We start from the raw sequence: 26,333 nt of genomic DNA on the forward strand, positions 1-26,333 counted from the left end.
TCTTTCTGAGAAGCAGGCTGAGGGATGAGAGCAAGTTCACCTTCATCAATCTCATGGAGAGGCCCATTCCAGCAGTGGCACCCCCTGTCACTCTGGCTGCTTCCAAACCTTGTGCCAAATAACTGCACCAATGCCCAAACCACACTGAGAATAAGGGAAGAGCAGGGAAGGAAAGGTGTAAAGAAAGGAAAAAGAGAACATCTCCATATGGTTAGAGTCCCAAGCTGCTTATCCTCCACATGTGCAGGGATGGGAGTCACTGACACTCCCCCTTCCTACCCAGGGGAGTCACAGTGAAACCCTCCTCTGAAGCCAGTGATTTAGACTGGAATTACACAGGTGGCAGCAACATACCACAAATTCCTTGGGTTTGGTTGGTTCTCAAGTCATCCTCGGGGAATCTATTTTTAGGCCTGCAACTGCATTTTTCCATGGCACTCCATGACCCTTCCTCCCACCCCAGCGCTGGGCAGAGCAGGAAAAGGCTGAAGACAGAAGACCAGCCCTCAAATAAAGAAGAGCTGAGCAAGGGGCACACCTGCTTTGCAGTCCAGGAGTCATGGGCCTCCACCTGGAAGCTGTCCTGAGAGAAAACAGCAGCACAGAGACCTGAAGCACACACTTCTGCCCAGAGCACCAGCACCCGGGGCTCCTAATCTCCAGGACAAAATGCTACAGGTGCTGACAGAGGCAGGACACCTCTGGTGAAGGCACACAGCACTTGAACCTCACCCTTTCCTTAGAGACAGCATTAATTAATAAATACTACTGTTTGTGTAGCTGCATCCAATACCTGCTACAGTGAATTCTTGGCTCATATCCACATTTTCCCTTTCCCTTAACTTCAAACTACTCCATATCAATTTATACTCCATACTCTACTCCATACTCAGCCTACTCCATATTCTATTTCCTTACAACCTCTCCTGGATCTTATTTGCAGACTGACACTTGCCACTGTTAGAGAAGTAGTCATAAATTTTCTACTTTTCACTCACCACAAACTCACAATGCTTCTCTCCAAATTAGTAATATTTTTTTTACCATTCTAGCAACTGTAGATTTGCTGAATCACATGGTTTTATGATTATTTTTAAGGTGGTTTAGAAGTTTCTGGAGTCTGGTGAGTACTTTTATTAAAAAGAGCACATCTTTAGTTTGTACAGGCGAGGAACTTTAGCCTGGTGAGTGTCAGAAGAGGCTCCTGAAAATGAGTTTTTTCATGCTCAATCCAACAATTAATGTTCCAGTAAATACAACTTCTCAATGCTCTGCCACCTCTTTAAGTTCTCCCTCCTGTGTTAAACTTACATTGTCTTCTGCTTCACACTCTTGGATTTTGCAAATCCAAGACCTGAAAAATGTCTACTTATAAATAACCAGAGGGGAAAAACATTGTTGTGTAAAATACTCTTACAAGAAAAAGTAAAAGCCCAATGACTGTATCATGTGTATCTTGTACTAGAGCTAAATGTTTATAAAGAGGGATTTTTTTTTTTTCCTCCCTGTCAAAGCCTAAAGTAAATACAATGTTAGAGAAAATATGTGAAGTAGAACACATGCACTCAACATTGAAGAAACATGTTTGGCTACAACACGGAAAGGAACTCACAGAAGAATCTAACACCATAAAAATTCTGAGCTTCCAGCTTGCTGTCAGTGCTCAAATCTCTCAAAGTAAAACCTGTGTGAATTTTCTTTTGAGATGTGGTCAGATGGTGCTTACAAGCTCCATCAACTGATTAGTTAGTAACAGGAATGAAAAACATTTCACAGGTTAACAGAGGTTATCAGGAAGCAACACAGAAATGAGGGCACAAAGCCTTTCCCCTCCTCCTGCTTCCTGCAACCACATAACTCAGGTTTTGGCTCATAGACAATTACTTTGTTCTTTTTTTTTTTATATTCTAAATCCCCTGCTGCTAATGTGGAGGACCTGGTGTGATGTCTGTGCTTGGGACAGCAAGGAATTTGGTGTGCCTGGTCCTTGGTGTACAGGCTGGGCATCACAACCGCTCCAGACTGGCAGGTTCACTCCAAAAGCTTGCTGCCTTCAGCTTCTGTGCAACAGCTCCCTGCCTCACTGATTTTCACAGAGATTAAAGCTCTGCTTTCACAATGCCACATTTGGGCAATTCCTGATCTCACAGAAAACACATCCAGCCCAGGCAGGGTGTGAACACACAGCCCTGCTTCTGCTGAATCAGAGCAAGAGCATGATCAGCAGAGGGAAATCAATAGCTGCTCTCGTTTAATACCTGCCAGGAGGAGTCTATCATGATGGCAATTTCAAATAGCTGTGGATTAGCAGCCTGAGATTACACCTGATCTGCCCTGCAACTCCTATGGCTCCAGCATTTTGACCAAGCATCACTGGCTCTACAGCTGGACTTGCTCTCAAATAAGCCCAAAAACATTACCTTCTGATCTTAACTCACTTCCATGAGAAATATCCAGTATAAAACTACAACAAACAACCACATGTGCAATTCAAATTTAACTCATGCTCCAACCCACCTGCTGAATTTACTTTTTCATTTAAATGTACCAAAGTTCAGCAAAGACATGACCAGCACTAGGTTCCTTGTAGCTGTTTCCAGAAGAGGGGAAGCGCATCCCTGTTACTAAACCCTTAGCTTTGAGCTCTCAGAAGGATTAATTTCCCTTCTGATCCCACTCAGCATCCCCCTGCAGCATCCCAGTCAGACAGCACAGACTTTGGCAGGTGGAAAGGCCAGACAGAGCCCTGCCCAGCTTAACAGCATCACACCAGATGGAAAACGTCTGGATTTGCAGATGGAGGAAGAGTTTAATAGAAATACTCTCACAATGAGGTGAGACTTCCCCAAAAATCTGCACTTTAGGAGCTTCAACATGTAACTTTTTTATACATAGACTGCTACACAACATCCCATCTTCATTACTGGAGCTCCACTAGCAGTGCAGCAGAACTACTCATGTCTAATCCAGAAAGGAATGCAACAGGTAAGTCTATCTCAGGCCTCTGTACCTTCTCCCTCTTTCACATACAGTTGTTTAGGAATAAGGTTTAATAGCTTTTTTTCTGGACCAAGGAACCACAGAATCTATTCTCTTTGTCTCCTGCCAGATGTAGCACTCCAGTCATCTCCCCTCAAACTGTGAAACACCAAATGCCTCCCAGTGCCCTTGGAGTCCAGCAGCACCACACACTCCGGGGTACAGAGCAGCACAGGCGTGTTGGTGCTGTGGCAGCTGCCTGTTCAAAAACCACAAAAAGAGATACGGGGCCTGAATTTTAAACTGCTTCAGTTTCAAGGTTTAATCCATCAAGCACTCAGGAGAAAGGCTGTGCTACAGCAAGGAGTGAGATGCCTTTGAGGCTGGGACAGCTGCAGGGTGCCTAAAACGCTCCACCCAGTGGCAGAAAGCTACACCTGACTGGAAAAGTAAATTCTGCACAGTTCCACACGGGCAATACATCCCACACGCTCTTTCTTTCCCCACATGGTTAAAAAAAAAAGCAAGAAATTAACATTTTCATTATACTGCATAATAGAGGCTATTCACGCAAAGAATACAACTGAGCTTAAAAAGGTTAAAAAAAAAAAAAAGTATGCACTCAGTACACTAAAAGTATGTGATTATCCCTCTAAAATCTAACACATTTCTTATCTCCCAGTTCTTCCAGGACACTTAAATTCCCGTAATCCCAACTGCTCTCAGCAGAGATGCCTTCATTTCCCAAAGGTAGAAACACAGTTCTACCATTGTTAGATCCAGGAAATCAGAGAACATAGTTGGGAATTAGTACAAGGATCAGGTATTTCTGTTGTTATTCTGCAATAAATGATAGGGCTTACTAGCAAAGACAAGCTCAGACCAAAGCCTCGAGGCTCAGCACTCCTATGTGATATGGAAGATTGGCTCAGGAATCAAACATCAATGCTTCTGCTCATCTTTAATGATAACTCAGCAAGAAAAAAACAGTATTTTGAATCCCTGCCCATGGCACTGGGGTTGAAAGTAGGTGATCTTTAACGTCCCTTCCAACCCAAACCTTTCTGTGATTCTGTGGTTCTGTGATTCTGTATTTCAGTACTCTGAAGCACAGCAAACCATGTTTGTGCAGGGCCTAGCACAGGACCTGGTTTTGGCCTTCTGGGAATGCCATGCTCTAGGTTTAGAAGCGAAATCAGGAACTACAGAAGAGGAATGCAGAGGGATTGTCATTGGTCTCAATCATTCAACAGTTTAATTTGCACGAAGAAGATTTAGATGGGATATTGGGAAGGAATTGATGGCTGTGAGGGTGGGGAGGCCCTGGCATAGGGCGTCCAGAGCTGCCCCTGGATCCCTGGAAGTGTCCAAGACCAGGCTGGAACAATCTCATCTGGTGGAAGGAGACCCTGCCCATGGCAGAGGCTGGAATGGGAGAGTCTCCAAGGTCCCTTCCAACTAAACCATTCCATGATTCCACAAACACATCACTCTGACCTGGCTGACCTCAGCTGGGTGATGTGGAAGAAGCTGCACTGCCTGAAGTCCCAGTTAAGTTAATGGGAAAGGATTTTTCACTGCCTCACTTACATGTGGCAAAGCCTCTCAGCAGAGGTTTTCACAGAAAATGAACTGGATAAAAATGGAATGATAGGGGAATAAGCAGTTGGCTCACACTGCAAGGAAAGGTTACTGGCAGGAGGATGCACATCATCTGTGCTGGTAACACATCTGTCAAGGTATCTGAAAGCTGTGGCTTATGCATAAAAATTTATCTGGAAAATAAGGCGGACATGATGATGCATTTTGCAGGAAATATGCCATAATTCAGCATGACCAAATGCAGCTCTCATAGCTAGAATTACATATGAATCTCAAAAATGTGAGTGATAAAAAGTGGAAATGAAACATTATGTGCTAAATAATGCACATTAAGGGGATTTACTGTAAATACACATTGATGAGCTCTGAAAGAACTGTTGTTGCATGGAGACGAGATCCTGGAAAAACTTAGCTAGCTCTCTGAAAATGAGAATTCAGTGATCATCCACAGTCAAGAATTGCCCATAAATTCCTCCAAGAGGGGCAGCAGCCACCCATGATCTCCATGACCAGTGACCAGACTTGAGGGAATGACATGAAGCTCTGTAAGGGCAGGTTTAGGTTGGATATCAGGGAAAGGCTCTTCCCCAGAGGGGCTGGCACTGCCCAGGCTCCCCAGGGAATGGGCACTGCCAGAGCTCCAGGAGCCTTTGGACAGCGCTGCCAGGGATGCACAGGGTGGGATTGTTGGGGGTCTGTGCAGGGCAGGAGCTGGACTGGGTGATCCTTGGGGATCCTTTCCAACTCAGATTATTCCATGCTTCTGTGAGTCTAAGAAGGAACACAAATTAGTTTTTGGTTATTACAGAAGGCACAGTGGGTTATTAAATAAAAATCCTCCTGCAAAAGATGTGGCAAAATCCACATGGCAAATGTATTTTGAGCAGTGAAATCACAGTCATCCTAATTTATTACGGTAAGAGTAGAGAGAGGAAAAGAGATACTGTATTAGATAAACATCTGGTTTTCTGCCCTATGGCAGCTGGGTTAGTTGGAGATTTTTTTAAATCCATATAAACAGTGCTAAATATCTCTATAGTTGTTAAAATCATTGCACCCATAAAAACCCCTGGGAAGGTGATCAGCATACTTCAATTGTTATCCACGAGCTGTAGCAACACTTGCCTTGACCTGAATTTCCTGCTAGGCTAGGCAGACAGGTTTGAATAACTGCCTGGCTTCCACAATCCTCTCATGCCAGCAGAGTGGCAAGAAGCTCTTGTAGGTAAGGAATATTTGACAGTGGGCAGAGGATGAACAAGACTAAAGGCTGAAGTCTCTGCTGCTGTTCCAGTGCTATGGAAAGGTGTGTGCTGTCTCTGACAAGGCTCTCTCCAGTGAGTACCTGATGCAGACATGCCCAGCAGAGCAAGCTGCAAGCAGTTCACAGCAGCCTGGAGGACTCCAGTGAGCACAAAGACTTCATTTCACCCCAATGTCATGCTGGTTTATCTCAAATGACTCATGACTCGAGCTCCACTGCCTCTGAGGCAGCTTCCTCAGAGCTGCATCTCCCAAACGAGACAAGAACAGCCCCACACCAACAGACACAAGAAATATGGGTGATAATATCAGAGGAAGTTTAAGAATGAGATGCTGAATGTGTGCAGTTACGGTGTGATAACAGGCCAGATGCAGCCACACCTCTTCTTAGAGGGCTGGCAGATTTGCTGGCAGTTTTGCTGGAGTTCTCTAGAAACTACCTAATAAACATCAGCTATTCCCCCACCAGAAAAAAACTCTCCCTCCAAAACCCAACACTGATTTCCCAAAAGTAACAATTCTCACAGGGATTCACTTTTAAAATAAACTAACAAACAGAACACCAAGCCCTTCTTCTTTATGTGTTGTATTTATTATTCTTTTGGGAGGCACAATGAAAATTTCAGCTTCTGTTCTTTTCCCTTGCAGAACAGCAGGGTACAGGTTAATAGCCATCATTCTACAATCAATATATACTTCAGAAAGTCTCTGATTACATTTTCACATTTCCTGATAATAAAAGAGGCACATGTACCAGACAGTGTCAGTAGCTGAAATAAGTTTAAGCAATACTTGCTTAAAAAGCTACACTGACTGCTATTTTAAGGCAGGTTGGGTGAAAGTTTGTCAGGCAATTTCCTCAGGAAATGGAAATAATTTTGCCTACAGAAATACATTGATTGAAAAGACGCTTTTATAAAATACTTCATCAGTGTGAAATTACATTGATGCTGCACTTCTTTTAGTTAGAAAGATATCAGTGAATCTTTTTTGTTCAGAATTCCGACTTCTCAGTTGTTCCTTTACCTTGCAGGAAAGGCAGGCAGTGATGCTCTGTTGTCAGAGGAGGCAGTTTCTCGGGGAATCAGCAGCTCAGGCCAGGCTGCAGTGCCCAGGAGGCTTCAGGCTGTGTTCTCAATGAGCACAGCAATGCCCAGGAGGCTTCAGGCTGTGTTCTCAATGAGCACAGCAATGCCTTGCCCACCGCCGATGCACGCCGACCCAACCGCGTACTTCCCACCACGGCGCCTGTCAGAAACAGCAACAGGGAACATTGGTTACCTGCAGGGAGCCACAGCAGCTCCTGTCCTGATTTTATGAGAGGAAACCAACTGGGTGCCACTGAGGATGACGTTTTAGAATGTGTATGTTGTTATTTTTCTAGCAAAATACCATGAAGTCTCATGTTGAAATATTTCTGAACAATGACTTTAGACATCATCTGGTTCCAGTTCTTGCCACAGGCAGAAAATTCTTCCACTAGACCCCACCTGATCATTTCTGGAGTAGTTTCTAATCTACCTGAACACTGCTGAGGTAGTTTTTAAATGCTAGGTTTCCTACAACTACACTCCAAGGAACAGATTTCTGCAAGGTGCAAATGATCTGAAGTTTCATGGCTGAGCACTAACACAGTGCTGCAAGTACAAGCAAAGAGACACAGTGATCCCTGCCCTGAGAGGGAAAAACAAAGGAAAAATCAGATTAAAACGGTGCTAAGCACATCAAGCAAGCCAAGAGAGCCAGAATTTCTGAAAATGGGCTATAGGACAGAGACGATGACAACAAAGTCTTTTAAAGCATCCCCTTCCAGTAGCTGCAGGACTAGAGAGGAACTTCACACAAGGGCCTGGAGGGAAAGAGCAAGGGGAAATGTCTGTCAGTGTCAGAGGACAGGGTAAGATGGGATTTAGGGAAGGAATTGCTGGCTATGAGGATGGTGAGGCCCTGGCACAGGGTGCCCAGAGCAGCTGTGGCTGCCCCTGGATCCCTGGGAGTGTCCAAGAACAGGTTGGACAGGGTTTGGAGCAACCTGGGATAGTGGAAGGTGTCCCTGCCCATGGCAGGGGCTGGGATGAGATGGGCTCTAAAGTCTCTTCCAACCCAGGCCATTCTAGGACTCCATGACCCTATGAAACGCACCATGTTAAGAAGAGACTTTGCTCAAAGGCCATTTCAAAAAAAGGAAGCCTTCCCACAGACTCCAGTGGGCTTGGATCAGATCTAAGTGAACTAACAAATCTGTCATGACAACAGGGTGGGATGTGAGGCGAGTGCAGGACCTCCCCTGCAGCACAGAGGCGGCAAATTCGTACAGAAAATGGCCCATTCCAGCCAGGAGAGTTTTAGGCTGGCTGACTGGAAGAGTTTAGTCACTTGGTATCTGTGCTCAAAATCCATCCAGCAGGCATGAATCCATCCAGCAGCAGTGCAGCCACGCTGAGCAGCTGCTGCCTGTGTGCATACCTTAATTCATGCACCAGGTGAGCTGTGATCCGTGAGCCCGAGGCCCCCAGAGGGTGGCCGATGGCGATGGCACCTCCGTTGACGTTGGTTTTCTCAGGGTCAAGGCCCAACACTTTTTCCACAGCCAGATACTGAGGTGCAAATGCCTCGTTTACCTAAAGCACCAGAGAAAACACAGAACTTTTAAAACCAGCTTTCAGCAGTATGTGTGCAAACAAGATAAAATGAGGTGTGGTGTCCTGATTTTTAAAAGTGTTTTCTTTTATAGTTTTTTTAAAAGTCTTAAAGTTCTCATAAAACTTCTTCAACCTTCTAATCTGTTTACATATTTCTACTAAAGTTCTCACACATTGTTCATGTAAATAATAATTGTTTTACAATCTTCTTTGTGAGAAGAGATAATTAATAGGCTATTAGTTTAACCAGTGTAGCTGAAGAAGTAGTAATTCCATCCTCCAATCCACAGACACCTCTAGAATTCTATAAATATCAAATACTCAAATAAAATACTCTTCCTTTTAGCCTTTAAACTTAAAAAAAAACCCAAACAAACAAGCTTTAAAAAAACTTAACACTTTTAAATCCAAAATAACAGAGGTGAACTGGTCCTCCAGGTTCTTTTGAGAGAAATGTTAAATTATGTGTTTATAACACCATGCTCAGCCAACGCACATCTGTCAGTCCAACACAACTAAATTCAAATACTAAGCAAGTATGAGGTGTGTTTTCTAAAAAAATGTACAGTGTATTCTGAGGCAGTGGGTCCATGAAGAGCCTGATGCTCTGACAGAAGAAGGCCCTGGTCACATATACCAATAATTAAAAACGTGAGCAGTCCAGCCAACGGGGTAAAACGTCGTGTCACATGAGGGTATTTTTGTTCCACGGAATGCGATCACACCATTTCCAGTGTCCACGTGCCTGGGATTTTCGCAGTGACTGTGCAGCAGAAACTGGATGGACAGAGGTCAGGCAGGCTCCTGACAGGCAAGAACAGCTACATGGCATGAGTGGAACTCTTCTGCTAAAAACACTGGGGTAAAATCACTGCTCCTGTAAAAACATCTCACCTCTACCAAATCCATATCCTTCAGGGTCAGTCCTGCCTTCTTCAAAACCTCTGTAATTGCAGGTACAGGGCCTGTTTGGAAATCATACGCAGTTAGTTAAATTAAAAAATTATTATATTAAGTATTAGAAACTTGTTTTACATAGGATAAATTTATAAAGCCTCATGAGAACCCCTCCCACGTGCCTCTGTGCAGACAGTGAATTCTGGATACGTCACTCACCTGCTTTATTAGGTGGTAAGAGAGCTCCTAAATCTCACAACTACTTGGTCTCCTTGCCAACATACAGCCAGGGAAATCTAAGAGTGTCACTATTGCTGCACACAGAACTTTCAAGTCAAGAAAAGTGACAGTCCCCAGGTAAATAAAACAACTTCACAATGGTTTTGAGGCATTCTCCTTCCCAGTACTCTTGGTTCCATTTATTCTTTCCTCATAACTTGCAGCCTCCAAGGAAATAAAATAGGAAAAATACAGGCTGCTCTGGAGTTTTCTATTCATGTGCTTAGTTAGGGGTAATGTTGTTTTTGTGTTTTTAACATATCTGAAAATCTCCTAGTAAAAAGCCAAACATTTAATTAGTTTATTCCAAACAATTAAATGCTCCCTCATACCCAGGCCTTGGACAACTGAAGAAAGTAAAATTTTGGGTTTCAGCTATTAAGAGTTTGGCAACAATACTGTCCTCTGGAAGAAAGCTGCCTTCTATAACCTAATATAAACTACTAAGGGAAATTAATCCCAAACACAGCTACCTCAGGAAACACACACTCAAAGAGAATTTGGAAGGGTTAATCAGGTACGTGCCTGTAGGAGAAACATACTGAGACGTTGGGTGGTGGCTGATCATTCAATTCTAAAACACCAATCCTAAATGCTATCACTCTGCCAACAAATGGTGTTGAAAACACAGAGCTTTTATCAAAGAATAAAAACATAAAAATAAGTAAATTACCAAAAGGACAGAAAAATTAAAAGAAGAAAGGGCCCATTTCAGAGCTCAGTGGAGTTTCAGAGAGCCCCAAGGAGCTTAACACCAGACCAAGTGCATCTTATTAGGGAAGGGTTTTAGTATGCCTGTTACACATGAGAGTAATGGGAGGGTCTCATGTGGACAACACAAAGACCCCTAATGACAGCCAAGTAAACTTTTTCCCCCCCCTCTCTTTTTAAAAATAATGAATTCTCTCATAGAACACTGTGAGACAGGACTTCCTATCAGTATGTGAAAGAACAGTGGCTCAGACTGAGCTCCTGTTTGTCAGATCTGCTGCTGCCATGTCGATGAATCTTATCTTTTCCTTCTGAGCTGCTGGGGACAAGCTGTGATGTGAAGGAGTTGGGATACTAAGTGATCCTCCATATGATTTATGAAGTTTTTAAACAAGGTACAAGAGCTGCCTGAACTAGAGAGAATGGGGTAGTTTAGGAAGCACAATGCCAGCACAAAGTCCAGAGAAGAAAACCCTCCCTTCACATTTGCTTTGAAGGCTGTGTCAGTGAGGCGGTCTGACCAGGAAAACAAATCTGACAATGCCTCATTTGCATTTCTACTGACACACAGAACCTGCCAACAAGAGCTCCTCTGAACAGAACACAGAGAGGAAAAGCAGTGCTGGGACACAATGCTGTCTGCAAACTAAAGCCAAGGGAAAAATCCTGTGGTGTCTGGATTGGCTTTGAGGGACTGTTTGCTCCAAGAGATACCTAATGAGGAAACAGAAAATATGCAAATAAAGCAACTCAGAAAGGGTTTGGTTTTCCAAGTAATACCTGAACAGATGCATATCCTGGGATCCAAGCAGCTTGAGCCACTGAGTAACTGCTGAAAGGTTACGCTACTCCATCAGCAAGAGGGGAGGAAGGCAACCCAGTTACACTTTTAACTGATTTTACACTTTTACTTTTAAGTGATTTTACACTTTTACAATTTTATCAAGGGATTTAGATTTTGCAGCAAATGAAAGTGAATTTTACAAGAAAATGGTTTTTAAAAAATGTCTGAGTGTTTGTTTTCTTGACTAAAAGAGACAGCAAAAAAGGGGAAGAAAGAAGAGCCTGGGGGACTCTGCTCGTGCTGTTACTGTGGGTCAGACACTGCACACACCCTTCCAGTCATACTGAGGAGCAGATCTGTCCCTCTGCACAACAGGGATGGACTGGCACAGCAGGATGGACAGCAGGACACACAAACACCTTCAGAGCCTGAGCACAGTGGAGTATCCTTTCCTTTCCTTCAGAATGCCCATGACAAGAACATTTTAGTGCTGTTTGATGCCATAAAATTATGTGCTTTACTGCAACTTACCAATGCCCATGATGGAAGGGTCACAGCCAGCTGAGTGATAAGCTACTACTCTTGCCAGAGGAGTAAGACTGTGCTTTTTAAGTGCTGATTCACTGGCAATGATGACTGCACCAGCTCCATCACACACACCCTAGCAGTAAGAGAGAAGCTTTCTTAGTGAGAAAACACAAAGAAACAAAAAAAAAAAAAATTCCTCACACTCTTTAAGCTAAACACCCAAAAGGGGCTTGAGTCTAAGGTACTATAATTAACATTTAACAATGTTTCTTCAAAACAACAAAAAACAATCTTGGGGAAAGAAAGTTAAATATAGATAAATGTTTCATGAATTCCAATGTGTTAGAAAAGAAAAATAAGTTTTCCCTGCATTTGGAAATATGATTCTGCTGACTTGCAAGAACACTATTAATAATGGATAATGTATGTGCTATTAATTATAAAAGGTACTTTACAGACACCCACACTTAGTGTGGCTATGATCTATTTTAGGCATGAATTCAGACTGTATGATCACAGCACTCCATCTGGCCCAAAGAACTTTAATCAATTAATAAAGATAATGACTGTGAAAGGAGCAGTCCACAATGACATGATGCTAAACAGTGAGTATATTCTGGGTAAGAGCAAAATGTGGTTTGGGGGAGAGGGGACAGTAGTTGTGGTACAAAGATAAACAGCAGCAGTATGCCCACTAAAATAAAAAGTAGGTTTAAAGCAAGTTCAGTTACCACTGTCCCCCAAAAAATGTAGAGTGGCTACACAGCCACTGCAGCCACCAACTGCACAACTCAAGGCTGATGAGGAAATGCCAGTGCCTCACTGCAGTATCAGTGGCAACCCACAGAATCAAATTTAGGACTCAGGAGCTGAGTGAAGGATCCCCTGGCACCTGCCAGGATCACCTGGCACAGGGCTGGGAGAGTCAGCTGGGGCATTTAGCTGCAGAATTAGAAGTCATTTTTGTCAGGAGACACCACTGACAGCCAACTCGGTGAGAGGTAAAAACAGTGGCAATAAATTTGGAGAACCACAGAGGGGACACGTGCCCAACCCAAGGGTCTGATGCACTCACTGAAGCATTCCCAGCCGTGACTGTTCCGTCCTTTTTAAAGACACATGGGAGTTTTGTCAGCTGTTCCATGGTGGTCTGGGGTTTGGGGTGCTCGTCCTTTTGCATGCTTTCTTTGCCCTTTTTTGTCTTCACTTCAATTGGTGCCATCTCAGCTTTAAAGTAACCAGCATCATTAGCTGCAACCACAAAGAGGAAACATCAAGATAAAAACATCAAGATGATTGTCCAGCATGATCAACAATCATATTTTCATGTGCACACAGCTTCCTGCTCTATTCAAACCAGAAGTTTAGGGACAGCAACACTTATGCTTTGTTTTGCTTAGTTGTTGTTGGGGATTTTTTGTGGTTTTTGTTATTTTAAGAAATTGGGTGAAAACTGTAGAAGTACACTCTCAAATTTCTCCAAGGAAAGTCTCAAATATTGAAATTTTATTTCAGGTTTAAACAGCTGAACTCTTTCAGGTTTGGGGTGGTTTTTTTGTTGTTTTTTTGGGGTTTTTTTGTGTAAAGCGCAAGGTTCATTTTTAATACATATTTTCCTTTACTGCTGCTTTATTTTACAGCTCTGTCATTTCTCAGATGGTCAAGATGTAAATCTCACTCAGAGAGGAATGTGCGAAAAACCTCTTGAGCCACATAGTTTCTGTTGATAAGATACTGTATATCAATCAAAATCCTGCTCAAGGCGATCCTCCAAAGGCTCTCACTGTCAAGCCAGGATCTCAGAATGGGATTCAGCCTAAACAACCTAAAACAATTCAAGTCATTGTAGATATCTAAGATGCCCAAAAAGCATCTGGCCAGATTGCCTAATATAACATGAGACAGAGATTTAAAACTAAGACACTGAAATTGTCAGATCTGATGCTGTTTAGCTACCTCTGGGCTTCTCAATAAATTCCTCAAAACTTTTTTATTTCCTGATTACACACAGGGCTCTCTCTTTACTGTGGGATAAGATGACTTCGTCCTACAGGTAGAAATAAAAACAGCAAGATAAAAATCCTAGAAAACAAGAAACACAGTTTCTAGCAAAGGCTCCAAGAATGGCAGGAGTTAGGCAACAAGAGGAACAAGCAGGAAGGGTAATAAATGATGAAGAAAAGTTACAAAAAGCATTTCTACAGCCATTAGAAAAAATAAAGAAGTCTTCCTTCAAGAGCGCAGCTGTTAAAATGCACCATCATTAGAATCTAAAACCATGCTTAGATCTTTCCTTCTGTTCACCTTTGGCCTGCAATGTATGCTGAGTCCCAGGATGGCCAGTGCACATTCTACTGGATTTTAGCCTAAACTTCACAGTAACTGAGTCACAGAAACCTGGGATGGTTTTGGTTGGAAGGGACGCTAAAGTCCATCTTGCTCCAACACTGACATGGGCAGGGACACCTTCCACTGTCCCAGATCACTCCAAGACCCATCCAGCCTGGCCTTGGACACTTCCAGGGATCCAGGGGCAGCCACAGCTGCTCTGGACACCCTGTGCCAGGGCCTGCCCACCCTCCCAGCCAGCAATTCCTAATTCCTAATATCCCATCTGTCCCTGCCCTCTGGCCCTGGGAAGCCATTCCCTGTGTGCTGTCCCTGCCTGCCTTGTCCCCAGTCCCTCTGCAGCTCTCCTGGAGCCCCTTGAGGCCCTGGCAGGGGCTCTGAGCTCTCCCTGGAGCTTCTCTTGTGCAGGGGAACAGCCCCAGCTCTGCCAGGCTGGCTCCAGAGCAGAGGGGCTCCATCCCTGGCAGCAGCTCCGTGGCCTCCTCTGGGCTGGCTCCAGCAGCTCCACGTCCTTCTTACATTGGAGGTCCAGAGCTGAATGCCTCTGAATTATGGTTTTGAGCATGTAAACCTGCCAGAGAACAGTTTAAAACACAGGTCCTAAACAAACATCCCCTCTACAGATTCCATGTGCTCCAACTGTTCAAGCATTCAAGAACAACATTCAATTTGCAAAAGAAAGTAGAAGGATTTAGATGAATTACAGCACATGCTGGCACACAAGGAGGATGTGGGTCACTCTGGAAGACTGTTCTGCCGTGCAGAGGAAAGAAAGGAGTGCAGTCAGCCATGCCTGAGACAATGCTGCATCCCACCAGAGGGGCACCAACAAATGACATTCACCAACAAATGACATTCACCAACATGAATCCTGCTCAGGCAGGAGCTGACCTGCAACTGGCCAGCGGTGTTTGCTGCCTTAACAGCTATGGAATGTCCCTGAGGAAGGCACAGCAAGGCAGTGGAAAGTGCTTCCCACTAAAGCTTCTGAGGGGTGCAACACCTCACAGCACACTTTCGAAGTCAACCCCCACAAGAGTGCATCATTTGAACCATGGGGGCCAACAAAATCACAAATTACAGCATGCAAACAGAAGGACAAGAGCACCAAGAGCCAGAGAAAACCTTAGAACGTTTTGAATCAATGCTCAGAACTGACTAGACTTGAAACTGGTGTCGCATAAACACTTCAACTCCTCGACTCACCAGCTTTGCACCTCTGCTGGGTTTTGAGCGCGTAGCGGTCACAGTCCTCCCGGGAGATGCTGTATTTTGCAGCCAGGTTCTCAGCTGTCACTGCCATAGGTATTTTAACATGTGTATCTGTCAGGGCTTCCCACAACGTGTCTTCCAGCTGCACAGAACAACAGAAGAAAATCAGAAAGCAGGGCAATAGTGTATTTATTGCTGACAGCTTCTAACTGTTCAGCAGTCTCTTAGAAACTAATGGCTCTTTGTAGAATTAATTCAGATTACCTACAGATAATTTGCTGATTTATTAGAATGAACACACTGAAAAACAGTGTGCAAGTTCTTGTGTGCTATTCCAATTAATCTCCATTGTGCTCTAGTGCAATTCTTTCACACGTGGCCCCAAGAGGCTTGGGAAAAGCTTTAAAAATAGATTTATAATATTTCAGTGTCTGTATTAATTATTTATTAGAGCCCTGTGAGCAAACTTCCTGGTTGCCAGGAAGGAAATGGGAGGCACTGTGAGAGGGCACAACAGCTTACTGATTCTTTAGCTCTTTCTCTGCTGTCTGGTAAAATCCCCTTACTAGTGAGAAAGTGATCCTCACTAGAGTCAAAGGTTTCTGTGGGTATAACATCTCAGGGGAGAAGATGCCCAGGTCTACCTTCACTCAACCTGATAAAGGCAAGCCCAGTCAGTTCAGATGGGTTTTGTTATCTCTGTTAGCAGTAAAGCTCTGCAAGAGAAACCATTCATTCAACTGCCACTGTGTAAATCAGTTATCTTTATGGTAAGAACACAGTTGCACCTACTTGGTGTATCAGCAACTTTGTGAAGGTGCTGTCTGTAGGACCTGTGCCACACAAGAACAGAACCAAGGACATCATATTCACCATCTTCACAATGGAAATACAGAGTGGGGAAAAAACCCCAAAGGCCTGAAACACTGAAATATCCTAATATTGCATTTTGATGTCAGTTATGACCTACTGAGTGAGTGGTGGCAAGTCAGTGATTTGTCCTGCTGCACATTTCCCACAGTATTCACTCAGGACTCATCTTCAGAAGAAAATGTAAAGATAATTACTTGTCAATGGATTTAACTTTAAGGTTCTACTTTAAAATTGAGACATGCTCACAGCTTGGAGGTATACATGCTTTTTACCAGTCTATCCACCTACTGCCAACATTATTAGTCTTACCTAAACAGTGTGTGCCTCCACTTACAGACATTTTGTACGTACTACTTGCACAGGATGTACCAAGTGAACTAAATTTTATCTCCAAGAGTTTATTGGTATGTTTAACATGGAACAGGAACTCGAAAATGGTTTTGAAAAAGCTGGAAAACTGGCACACTTCACCAAATGGCCTAAACCTACTGTTTTGATACTGTCTGAATACTAGATAAAAGCTTTAAACTACCAAATCTGGATCTAATCTCCAATAATTTCATTTGCAATGATTTAGTGCCTACAATCCTTATAGTAAACAATGCTTTTCCCACAGAACAAAGGAAGTACCTTGAGTTCTGCTCCTAGTCTGGTTCCGAACCGAACCTTTCGAACCGCGTAAGGAGCCTGGCTCATGCTTTCAGCTCCGCCACACAGAACAACTTCTGACTCGTTCAGGCAAATTTCCTGTTAACACAGTAAAACAAAACACATCGAGGATTTAGCTGGCTGTTTCAGTAAGAAAATAACAACTGTTTTGAAAAAAGAAATTGTCACCTGCAAAGCAACGAACTTAGAATGAATCCAAACTTAGCCATGTGTGCATATGTATGAAGGGTTTACCCTTCTGTTAATGGTGGGGTCTGTCTCCTTCATGCCACGTCCCTTTTCCTTCCTTTCACCAAAGAATGATTGTATCCGTGAGGGAAGAAGAGAATATGGGTGTGCACACATGACAGAGCAGAGAAACAAAGACATCAGGCATCTGCATGCTTGTGTGGTTTGGTTAACAAATGGTTGTGCTTGTGGCTTTGAGCTCCCGCTCTTCTCAAAAGGAATGCAAATTACATTTCAAAGCCTGAAGTATGCCCCTACAATTAAAAAAAAATGGGACATAATAATTTTATAAGACAATAGCTAGGTAGGTGCCAAAGTAAGTGCCCAAAACACACTAATTCATCAATGGAAAAGCACACGAAACCTAAAAGCCCCAATTCTTAAATAAACCATCAGAGCATTTTAAAATACTGCTCCCTTAAAATGCTTCACTGAGTTGGACTTCAAGGTTATTTATGAACTAGAATGAAAGAAAATTAAATTACCCCAGAGAAACTGTGGCTGCTCCATCCCTGGAAGTGTCCAAGGCCAGGTTGGTGGATGGGGCTTGGAGCAACCTGGGGTAGTGGAAGGTGTTCCTGCCCATGGTAGGGGGCTGGAACCGGGTTTCCTTCGATGTGCCTTCCAACCCAAACAGTTCCATGATTCTGTGGTCTTGATATGCATTTGAGATTTCTAGTTAGTAACTTGTGTGTAGCAAGGTGTGCTGAGATGCTCCCTACAGTTACTGAAAACTTTGAGAGCACCTAAGGGCAGCACTGGCTGCATTGATGAAATGCTATCTTTGAAAAGGACCTCACCACCATACTGTCAATAAAAGTGGTCACATTCTGCAGCAGGTTTTTTCAGTGTGGCCAAAACGTGTGTATGGCATTTGCAAAAAGCACTAGGAAAAACAGTTGGGTGGATATTATTGCAAACACATAACCTTAACTCTACATTTTCCACATTTTTTCTTCTAGAGTATCAGACCTAAAATAATTCTTTAGCCAAGCAAAACAAACAAACAAAAAAAATCACACACAATCAACAATCTGCTTGTTCAAACATTCATAAAATCAACATATGAGCAAATGAAATAAAAATCTCAGTGCTCTGACTCAATGGTTTTGGCCAACTCCTCAAAGAGAAGCTGATTCTCTTCTATTTTAAAAGAAGTGACACCATAAACTACTTAACCCATGAGAGATTTGGATCTTTGAACAAAAGCATACTTAAAAAGCACAGGCTGCTGCTTACACAGCTAGCCAGGTGAGAATACAAACAATGATCAAGAGATGAAAGACTCCTGGAGTCCAGTAATTCCAGTCCATACAAATAGAATCGTGGGATCTGAGATCCATTTCACCAGCTAACACATGTTGCAGTCCTCATATTAAACTAAAAATTACTACAATAATTGGACTTTAAGAACCAGCTACATGTGGTGGCTGCACTCCTGCAAAAGCTGTGCTGGACAATAGAAATCTCTACCAAAAAGCCATGTCAAGACTCATCCGAAACACAGAGGACATGTTTCTACATGTTAACGGCGTGACAAAAGCTAGGAGTGACACAGAAACACAGCTTTGTACCTGACAGCCATTGGCAATGGACTGGAAGCCAGAGCCACAGAGCCTGTTGACAGTGAGGGCTGGAACAGACATGGGAACTCCCACACGCAAACCCACGTGCCTTGCAATGTAGATGGCATCTGAGGAGCTCTGCAGGCAGAAGAGGAAAGAGGTTTTGTCACACTCTTGTTGGTTTGGAAAGCAAAAACAGTCTTGATAGCAAGTCAGAATGGTGTAACTACATCCCTGACAGAAGAAGATGTATGTTCAGCAGAAACCCTACCACTCACCAGAAGCACTTTGATTCAGCTCAAGAAAACTATCCTACACGATATGAAAGTGCCACTGTCTTAACATGCATTTTAAGAAAGTGTGTTAAGTCAGCACTTTTTGTTTTTTTCCCCCCTATCCCTTATTTTCAAAACAGCACCCACACAGCAGGCTGACACGAGGGCATATCCTGCCTGCCAAGCTGCAATTATTTTAAGGTAAATTAATATTGTTCAGACTAACAGGGGAAGGCCTCTCAAAACCAGAGAGAACACCTATGCCCTTGGGGAACATGCCCTAAGCTAAAACATATTAAGACAAAGTTCTGTGCATAATGCTACAATACCAATGCAAGTTCAGGAAAAGAAAATTAAAATTAATCAAGGCACTTCTGCTGAAGAAGGGGAGTTTGAAATAGTCACACATTCAGAGTTAATTAAACTTAATCAAACAGTATCAATAAACTGGAATTAAAAAAAAATAACCTACTGGGATGGGGAAGTATGATGGAAAGGAAAAGACATGTACTTTCAAAACCAAAAGCAACTTCATCATGACATTGCTATTTTTTATGTGAAAGGACTACAAGAGATTTGAGTGCAGCAATACTTTCCTAGGCCACAAACAGGTCTTACAAAATTGAAAAGCTGAATAAAAGAAGTTTAGATGGTAGCTGTAGGAGACAGAATAATTTAAAATTACTCTTTTGGCTGAAAGTCCAAAGATGGGATACTGCCTGTTTCTTTGCTTATTGTCCAAGTTCTCAGTCAGCTGATTCTTGTGCATCCTTGAAACATGAAATCAGAATACAAAGCAAAAACAAAAGCTAGGAACGTTCTTTGCTGTCTTGCCTAAAACAAAGATCCTCATTTGTATGTGTGGGTAACTGCAGTTTTGCAATGCAGACAACAGCATCCTCCTCACAAGCTCTTTGGAAAAGACACTATTGTCCACATGTCTCTGCCAATCAAAGCATGTATCCTTCCAGCTCAAAGGAAACTCAACGTTCACTCAAAAAAAATTCTATAGAAAACACAAGAGAAATAGACTCAAATCACTTACAGGCTTAACACACAGAAAGGGATTTATGCAACTCAGTGAAAAAACACTGATCACCAAGTCCCACAGATTGAGCCATTAAAACAAGGGACACATACCTGGGATTAGCAACTAACCAATTAATTGATACATACTTCTAGGAGGTCGGCTCATCCTCGATTAAACCACCTCTGGCACTAAAAAAAAAAGCCAGCTATGCCTTGCCCCCAACATCACCACAGATCACACAGGATACATCCCTCAAGCACGAGCAAGAAACACCATACTGCAAGCTGCTGCTGACCCCTTTTGCTGCCAGGCAGAAGAGGCTGTTGGGCCACACCAAGGGTGCCCAAAACAGCCCTGAGCGAGCAGCAGATTTCTGGGCTACCAACCTGCATGACATTTCCCACGACCACGCTGTCGATGATCTCGGGGGGGACCTTGCCCGCGGCCAGCGCGGCTCGAGCGGCGTGTTCCGTCAGGTCGGTGGCCGAGAAATCCTTGAGCAGCCCCCCGTAGGTGCCGAAGGGAGTGCGCTTGGCTGCCACGATGAACACACCTGCAGCAGGGGCAGAAATGCCTCGGTGAACAGAAATTACCCACAGGCACAGCACCGCGCACACGGGACAGCGCCCAGCCAGCCTCCAGTGGGTGACACCCCCAATTCACACAAAATTCTGTAAGTATAGGCAACATGAACATAGGAAGCTCCAGATGAATGATGCAATGGTGCTTTAGACAGGGAAGGGGTGAAGAATTAACAGTCAGAAAGAAAAGCGGGGAAGATTCTTGAAATACCACAGTGAGGTTTGACAACACAGTAAGCTTGGGTACAAATATGGAGTTGGAGTAAGCTGCCACATGCATCAAAAATTAGTGCTAATGCACTAAAAGCATGATAGAAACATCTAGGATATCCTGTAATAGACACCTGTGAAAAAATCAGATAAGAAACAGTGCTTTCAGCAGAGGCCATTCCCCCATCCTAGAAAAATCAGCAGACACAGTTTCCACAAAAAAAAACCCAAACACCTACAACCAAACAATAAAGCACAACCCACCCCACACACGTTTTTTATATGCATTTCAATTTTGAGTACTTTAGCTTAAGAGGAAAAACATTCCCTAACCAAAAAATTCATGCTCCTGCCACCAGAAATATATATGCCACTGCTTTAGTATGAATCTTCTGGTTCCTGAGAATCCAGTTTTTACTAGGAGGAGACCATGTGCAAGCACTTGTGTACAAATGCAATGGCCAGGAGCAGTCGATACAAATTCCAGCTCCTGGCTGCCGGTCACGCTGGCTCTCTGCTCCCACGTGCAGAAAAACAAGTGGGAGGCAGGCTGTGAACTTTCCCCCAGTTGAACAGTATCGCTCACAACCCCCTTTTCCACAGCTCCCATCAAACACCCAGCTATTTTAGGTAACACTGCAGGGACACATACAGATATAAGGATGCAGACAAATGAAAATGCCTGTTCATTAAGCTGCTCCTGAGCACTGATTTTGGGTCGTCTGATCCGTGTTACTTGGCATTTTTGTCAGAGAGAGGGTGCTCCTCCATCTCGCATGTATTTGCTCCCTGGGCTGCATGACTGCTAGAAAAGGACATTCCAAACTGGCCAAGGTCAAGGTTCCACGCTGATGAGGACCTGAACACGGTGTAGAGATCTAAAACATGCAGGGAGGATGCTCAGATTCATATCACAGCATGGGTTGGCTTGGAAGGGATTTCAAGGATCATCCAGTTCCAACCCCCCTGCCATGGGCAGGGACACTATCCCAGGCTGCTCCATGCCTCATCCAGCCTGGCCTTGGACACTTCCAGGGATGAGGCAACCACAGCTGCTCTGGGAACCCTGTGCCAGTGGCTCACATCATGGCAAAGCATGTCTTCCCAATACCCAACCTAAACCTTCCCTCCTTGGCAAATCTTCCCTGCAGCAAAAAAGGCCTTGACACTCATATCTTTCACCACTCCTCCCGTCCACTGATTCCCTGCCTCCTCCAAATTGTGCCAACCCAAACTGATTAAAAAGCTTTGCTGCAGACCAGCCTGGGGACCTGACCAAGCAAAAAGAACTCTTTCTCCTCCCTCTTGGCCAGGTTGTCAGTTATCCACATTGTTTGTTCAGTCACACCCACCATTGCCTCACTAGCAGTCCAGGGGCAAGGATGGAACTTTGCTCTTAAACACTCCTCTCACATCAACACCACCTCTCTCTCTTTCATGAAGGCTGCTCACTTCACAACAGCACCACGGGGCCAATAAACCAGGGCAGGTCACACAACAGAGGCAGCTGAACACCAACTCAGCAGAACATGAGGGCCACATATTCACCTGGATCAGTTCTGTGCCCGAGTTCACCTTCTGGCTGCTCAACAAAACAGTGACTCAAGACTCAGAGAGAAGACTGGACAGAGCCAGTATGAGAGGAAGATTAAAAAGCAGCAGCACAGTCTGTGTTATGTTGAATTAACCTGGACACAGACACTCCCTTAGGGTACATAACTCCAGAGCCTGTCAAATTTTGCTTGACTGGAGAGGCACTTAAAGATGCTACGCCCTCCCCAGAATTTCAGGAGAGGCAACAAGGGGTGGCTGAAGTCCTGAGTGAAAAAGGACTCTTTGTCTTTTGACAACTCTTACTAAATTTCCACTAATTAGCTCTGTCCTACATTATCAGAGAAAGATTCCAGAGTCTCTGCAATTTTCCAAGGTGATAAACATTGCATGAGAGCAGAATAGTACCAAACACGGAGAGATCTGAAAACTTATGAGGAAAGAAAGCAAAGATCACTCTGAATCCTTACCAAACACTGTATTTGAGACATCTTTTAAACTGGTTTTGTTAACTTGCTGCCAAACAGGGAACTGAAACACTATTTAATCTTCCAACACATCTCAAATGCACTCGATACAAAAATAATTCTTCATCAGTTGCTATTTTGAAAGCCTAGAAAACAACCAGTAACATAAAAAGGAAGTCAAGAAGCAAGAATGGTATATGAAAGTGTTATGGATTGAGATAAGAGAAAAATCCTGCAGCGGGCACAGAAAATTAAAATCAAACTATTATGGGCAAGGTGCCCTCTGTGTTATCCAGCTCACCAAAACCATCAGAATTAATACAATGCTGACTACACAGGCCTTAGCTCTGCAGTCTCACACCATGACTGACATGTATGTTATTATTTAGGTACAGTCTGTCAAGTAGCAAACTGCTGTCAAATAGATAAAAAGCCCTATTGCAATAAATTTTAATTTTGTTTTCATACAAGAGCAGGTCTTAAAAGGTGTATTTACCTTATTTTTAAGAGTCACAACATTTAAATAATGCAGAGTATAAATTATTTCTTTGCACCAAACACTTTTAGGAGCTGTGGCAACTTAAGGAGTTTATCTGCACTATCAGGCAGGGTGAAAATGTGACAAACTCCCTGTCACTGACAGTTCAGGTGTCACTGAGAGTCACTGGACATAAACAGAGAATCACAAAACTACAGAATCATCTGTGTTGTAAAAGATTTCTAAGACTTCTAAGAGTCCAACCAGTCCCCAGCACTGCCAAGGCAACCACTGTCCCCCCAGTGCCACACCCACATGGCTTTTAAATCCCTCCAGGGATGGGGGTTTCACCACTACCCTGCAGGTTTCACCTGTACCCAGCTGTACCAGGGCTGCACAGCCCTTTCCATGGAGAAATTGCTCATGATACACAATTCAGATACCTAGTTACGACAGACACACACCCTTCGCAATGAGCTTGCTTGCAGCACAACCCAGCCGAGCATGCAGGGAGCCAAAAACCGAATTACTGCAGAAAAGAGTGCTGAACACAGAGGCTCTGACTGACACTCTCCAACCCCCTCCTCACCTTCTGCACCCCCTCCCCACCCTGTGCTCCCCATTCCCACCTTCTGAAAACCATTCCCACTCTCTGAACCACATTCCCACTCTCTGAACCCCATTCCCACTCCCTGACCACATTCCCACTCTCTGAACCCCAGTCCCACTCTCTGAACCCCATTCCAACTCTCTGAACCCTATTCCCACTCTCTGAACCCCATTCCAACTCCCTGAAGCCCATTCCCACTCTCTGAACCCCATTCCAACTCCCTGAAGCCCATTCCCACTCTCTGAACCCCATATGCCCACTTCCTCACCACATTCCCACTCTCTGAACCCCATTCCAACTCCCTGAAGCCCATTCCCACTCTCTGAACTCCATTCCAACTCCCCGACCACATCCCCAATCTCTGAACCCCATATGCCCACTTCCTGACCACATTCACACTCTTTGAATCCCATTCCCACTCTTTGAACCCCATTCCCACTCTCTGAAACCCACTTCCACTTTCTGAACCCCATTCCCAATCTCTGAAAACCATTCCCAATCTCTGAACCCCATTTCCACTCTCTGAACGCCATTCCCAATCTCTGAGCCACATTCCCACTCTCTGAACCCCATTCCCACTCTCTGAACCCCATTCCAACTCCCTGAAGCCCATTCCCACTCTCTGAACCCCATATGCCCACTTCCTCACCACATTCCCACTCTCTGAACCCCATTCCCACTCTCTGAACCCCATTCCCACTCCCTGAACCCCATTCCCACTCTCTGAACCCCATTCCCACTCCCTGAAGCCCATTCCCACTCTCTGAACCCCATTCCAACTCCCTGAACCCCATTCCCACTCTCTGTACCCCATTCCCAATCTCTGACCCCATTCGCACCCCCTGACCCCATTCCCACTCCCTGACCCCCATTCCCACCCTCGGAACCCCATTCCTACTCTGTGCACCCCATTCCCACCCTCGGAACCCCATTCCCACTCTCTGCACCCCACTCCCACTCTCTGAAACCCACTCCCACTTTCTGAACCCCACTCCCACTCTCTGTACTCCATTCCCAATCTCTGACCCCATTCGCACCCCCTGACTCTCTGAACCCCATTCCCACTCTCTGAACCCCATTCCCACCCTCGGAACCCCATTCCCACTCTCTGAAGCCCATTCCCACCCTCGGAACCCCATTCCTACTCTCTGCACCCCACTCCCACCCTCTGAGCCCCCTCCCCACTCCATACCGACCATTCCCACGCTCTGCCCCACGCAGCCCGCTGTTTTTGGGAAGTCCCTATTCCCTCCCAGCCACGGACGGGGCAGCGGGGAGGGAGATCCCCCGGCAGGCACAGGAACGCCTCTCGGGGGGCTCTGCTGTGTAATTCCCACCAGCTGCCCCTCTTTGGGAGGCCCTACAGCGCCCAGGCCGTGCCCGCCCGCCCTCAGGAGCCCCTCAGGGAGCCGCGGGGGACGCGATCCTCACCCCTCAGCAGCGCCATGGCCACAGCCCGCCCCAGTGCCGCCGCCCTCCCGCTCCGCACATTCGCCACATGCGGCCGGGAGGGGCTTAAATTGTTTTCTTCGCGTCATTTTAGCTTTGTAATACATTTATTTTAAGTGTGGGTGTTCTTCTGTTTGTTTGTTTTTAAGTGTTGGTTCGATATTTTTATTCCGGGCGGTTTTGGCGAATCGGCGGCGGGCGGTGATGGCTGAGGGGAGAGGCTGCCCTGCGCCCGCCTCGCGGGTAATTACAGCGTGTTACGGTTAATTGCAGATAATAATGGAATCCCTTCCCTTGGAAAGCACCTCTGAGATCATCGAGTCCAACCTGGCAGCCGATCCCCACCTTGTCACCCAGCCCACAGCACTCAGTGCCACCTCCTTGGACACCTCCAGGGATGGGCACTCCAGCACCTGCCTGTGCAGCTCCAATTCCCGACCTCCTTTTCCATGGGGAAATTCCTCCTGATATCCAACCTGGCCTTGCCCTGATACAGCTGAGATCTATAAACCTCCTTGAGGGGGTTGTGGAGGTTAGCACCCCTGAATTCATGCACAATCCGTGGCTGACCCAGCACTACCCGTAATTCCAAGCTTTGGCTTCCCTGGACACAGATGGAGGTGAAACCTGCAATACTCTCATTTTCCAGCACAGCAGACAGAAAAAACATGGGGATAAAAGGGCTAAAAAGCCTGCAACTGTATATTGGTTTCTAGTGGGAAGAACTGATCCCTCCGTGGGCTGCAATGAACGCATTATCAGTCTTGGTGATGCAACACCGTGGATGCTGCAAGAACAGAAAGCAGGATAGATCCATAATTTACTCTGATAGTACAAAATAGTTAAAACCACGCACAAATATCCTAAAATCCCAGAATGGTTTGGAGTGGATGTTAAAGCTCATCCAGTCCCATCCCCTGCCATGGGCAGGGACACCTTCCCCTGTCCCAGATTGCTCCAAGCCCTGTCCAACCTGGCCTTGGGCACTTCTAGTGATCCAGGGACAGCCACAGCTGCTCTGGGCACCGTGTGCCATGTCGCCCTGATTCTTGAGTTTTCTAAAGCCTTCTGAGTTTACATTCTATTGGGAAACTTTCCCAC

The 26,333-nt window shown here is 44.7% G+C and overlaps 1 protein-coding gene across 1 annotated transcript; it reads right to left on the bottom strand.

Annotated features, from left to right (window-relative positions):
• Positions 1-6,414: 6,414 nt before the first annotated feature.
• ACAA2 (acetyl-CoA acyltransferase 2) lies at positions 6,415-25,307 on the bottom strand. Its single transcript, XM_030258060.4, has 10 exons — positions 25,215-25,307; positions 20,273-20,439; positions 18,591-18,719; positions 16,750-16,866; positions 15,241-15,388; positions 12,761-12,936; positions 11,689-11,818; positions 9,381-9,451; positions 8,311-8,465; positions 6,415-7,092 (listed from the first exon to the last, which is right to left on the bottom strand). Exons 1-10 carry the CDS (start codon positions 25,228-25,230, stop codon positions 7,008-7,010), a joined length of 1,194 nt encoding a protein of 397 aa, XP_030113920.4. The 5' UTR covers positions 25,231-25,307; the 3' UTR covers positions 6,415-7,007.
• Positions 25,308-26,333: the final 1,026 nt, after the last annotated feature.

Source organism: Taeniopygia guttata, chromosome Z (assembly GCF_048771995.1).
Source record: "Taeniopygia guttata chromosome Z, bTaeGut7.mat, whole genome shotgun sequence".
In the NCBI taxonomy this organism is placed as follows: Eukaryota; Metazoa; Chordata; class Aves; order Passeriformes; family Estrildidae; genus Taeniopygia; species Taeniopygia guttata.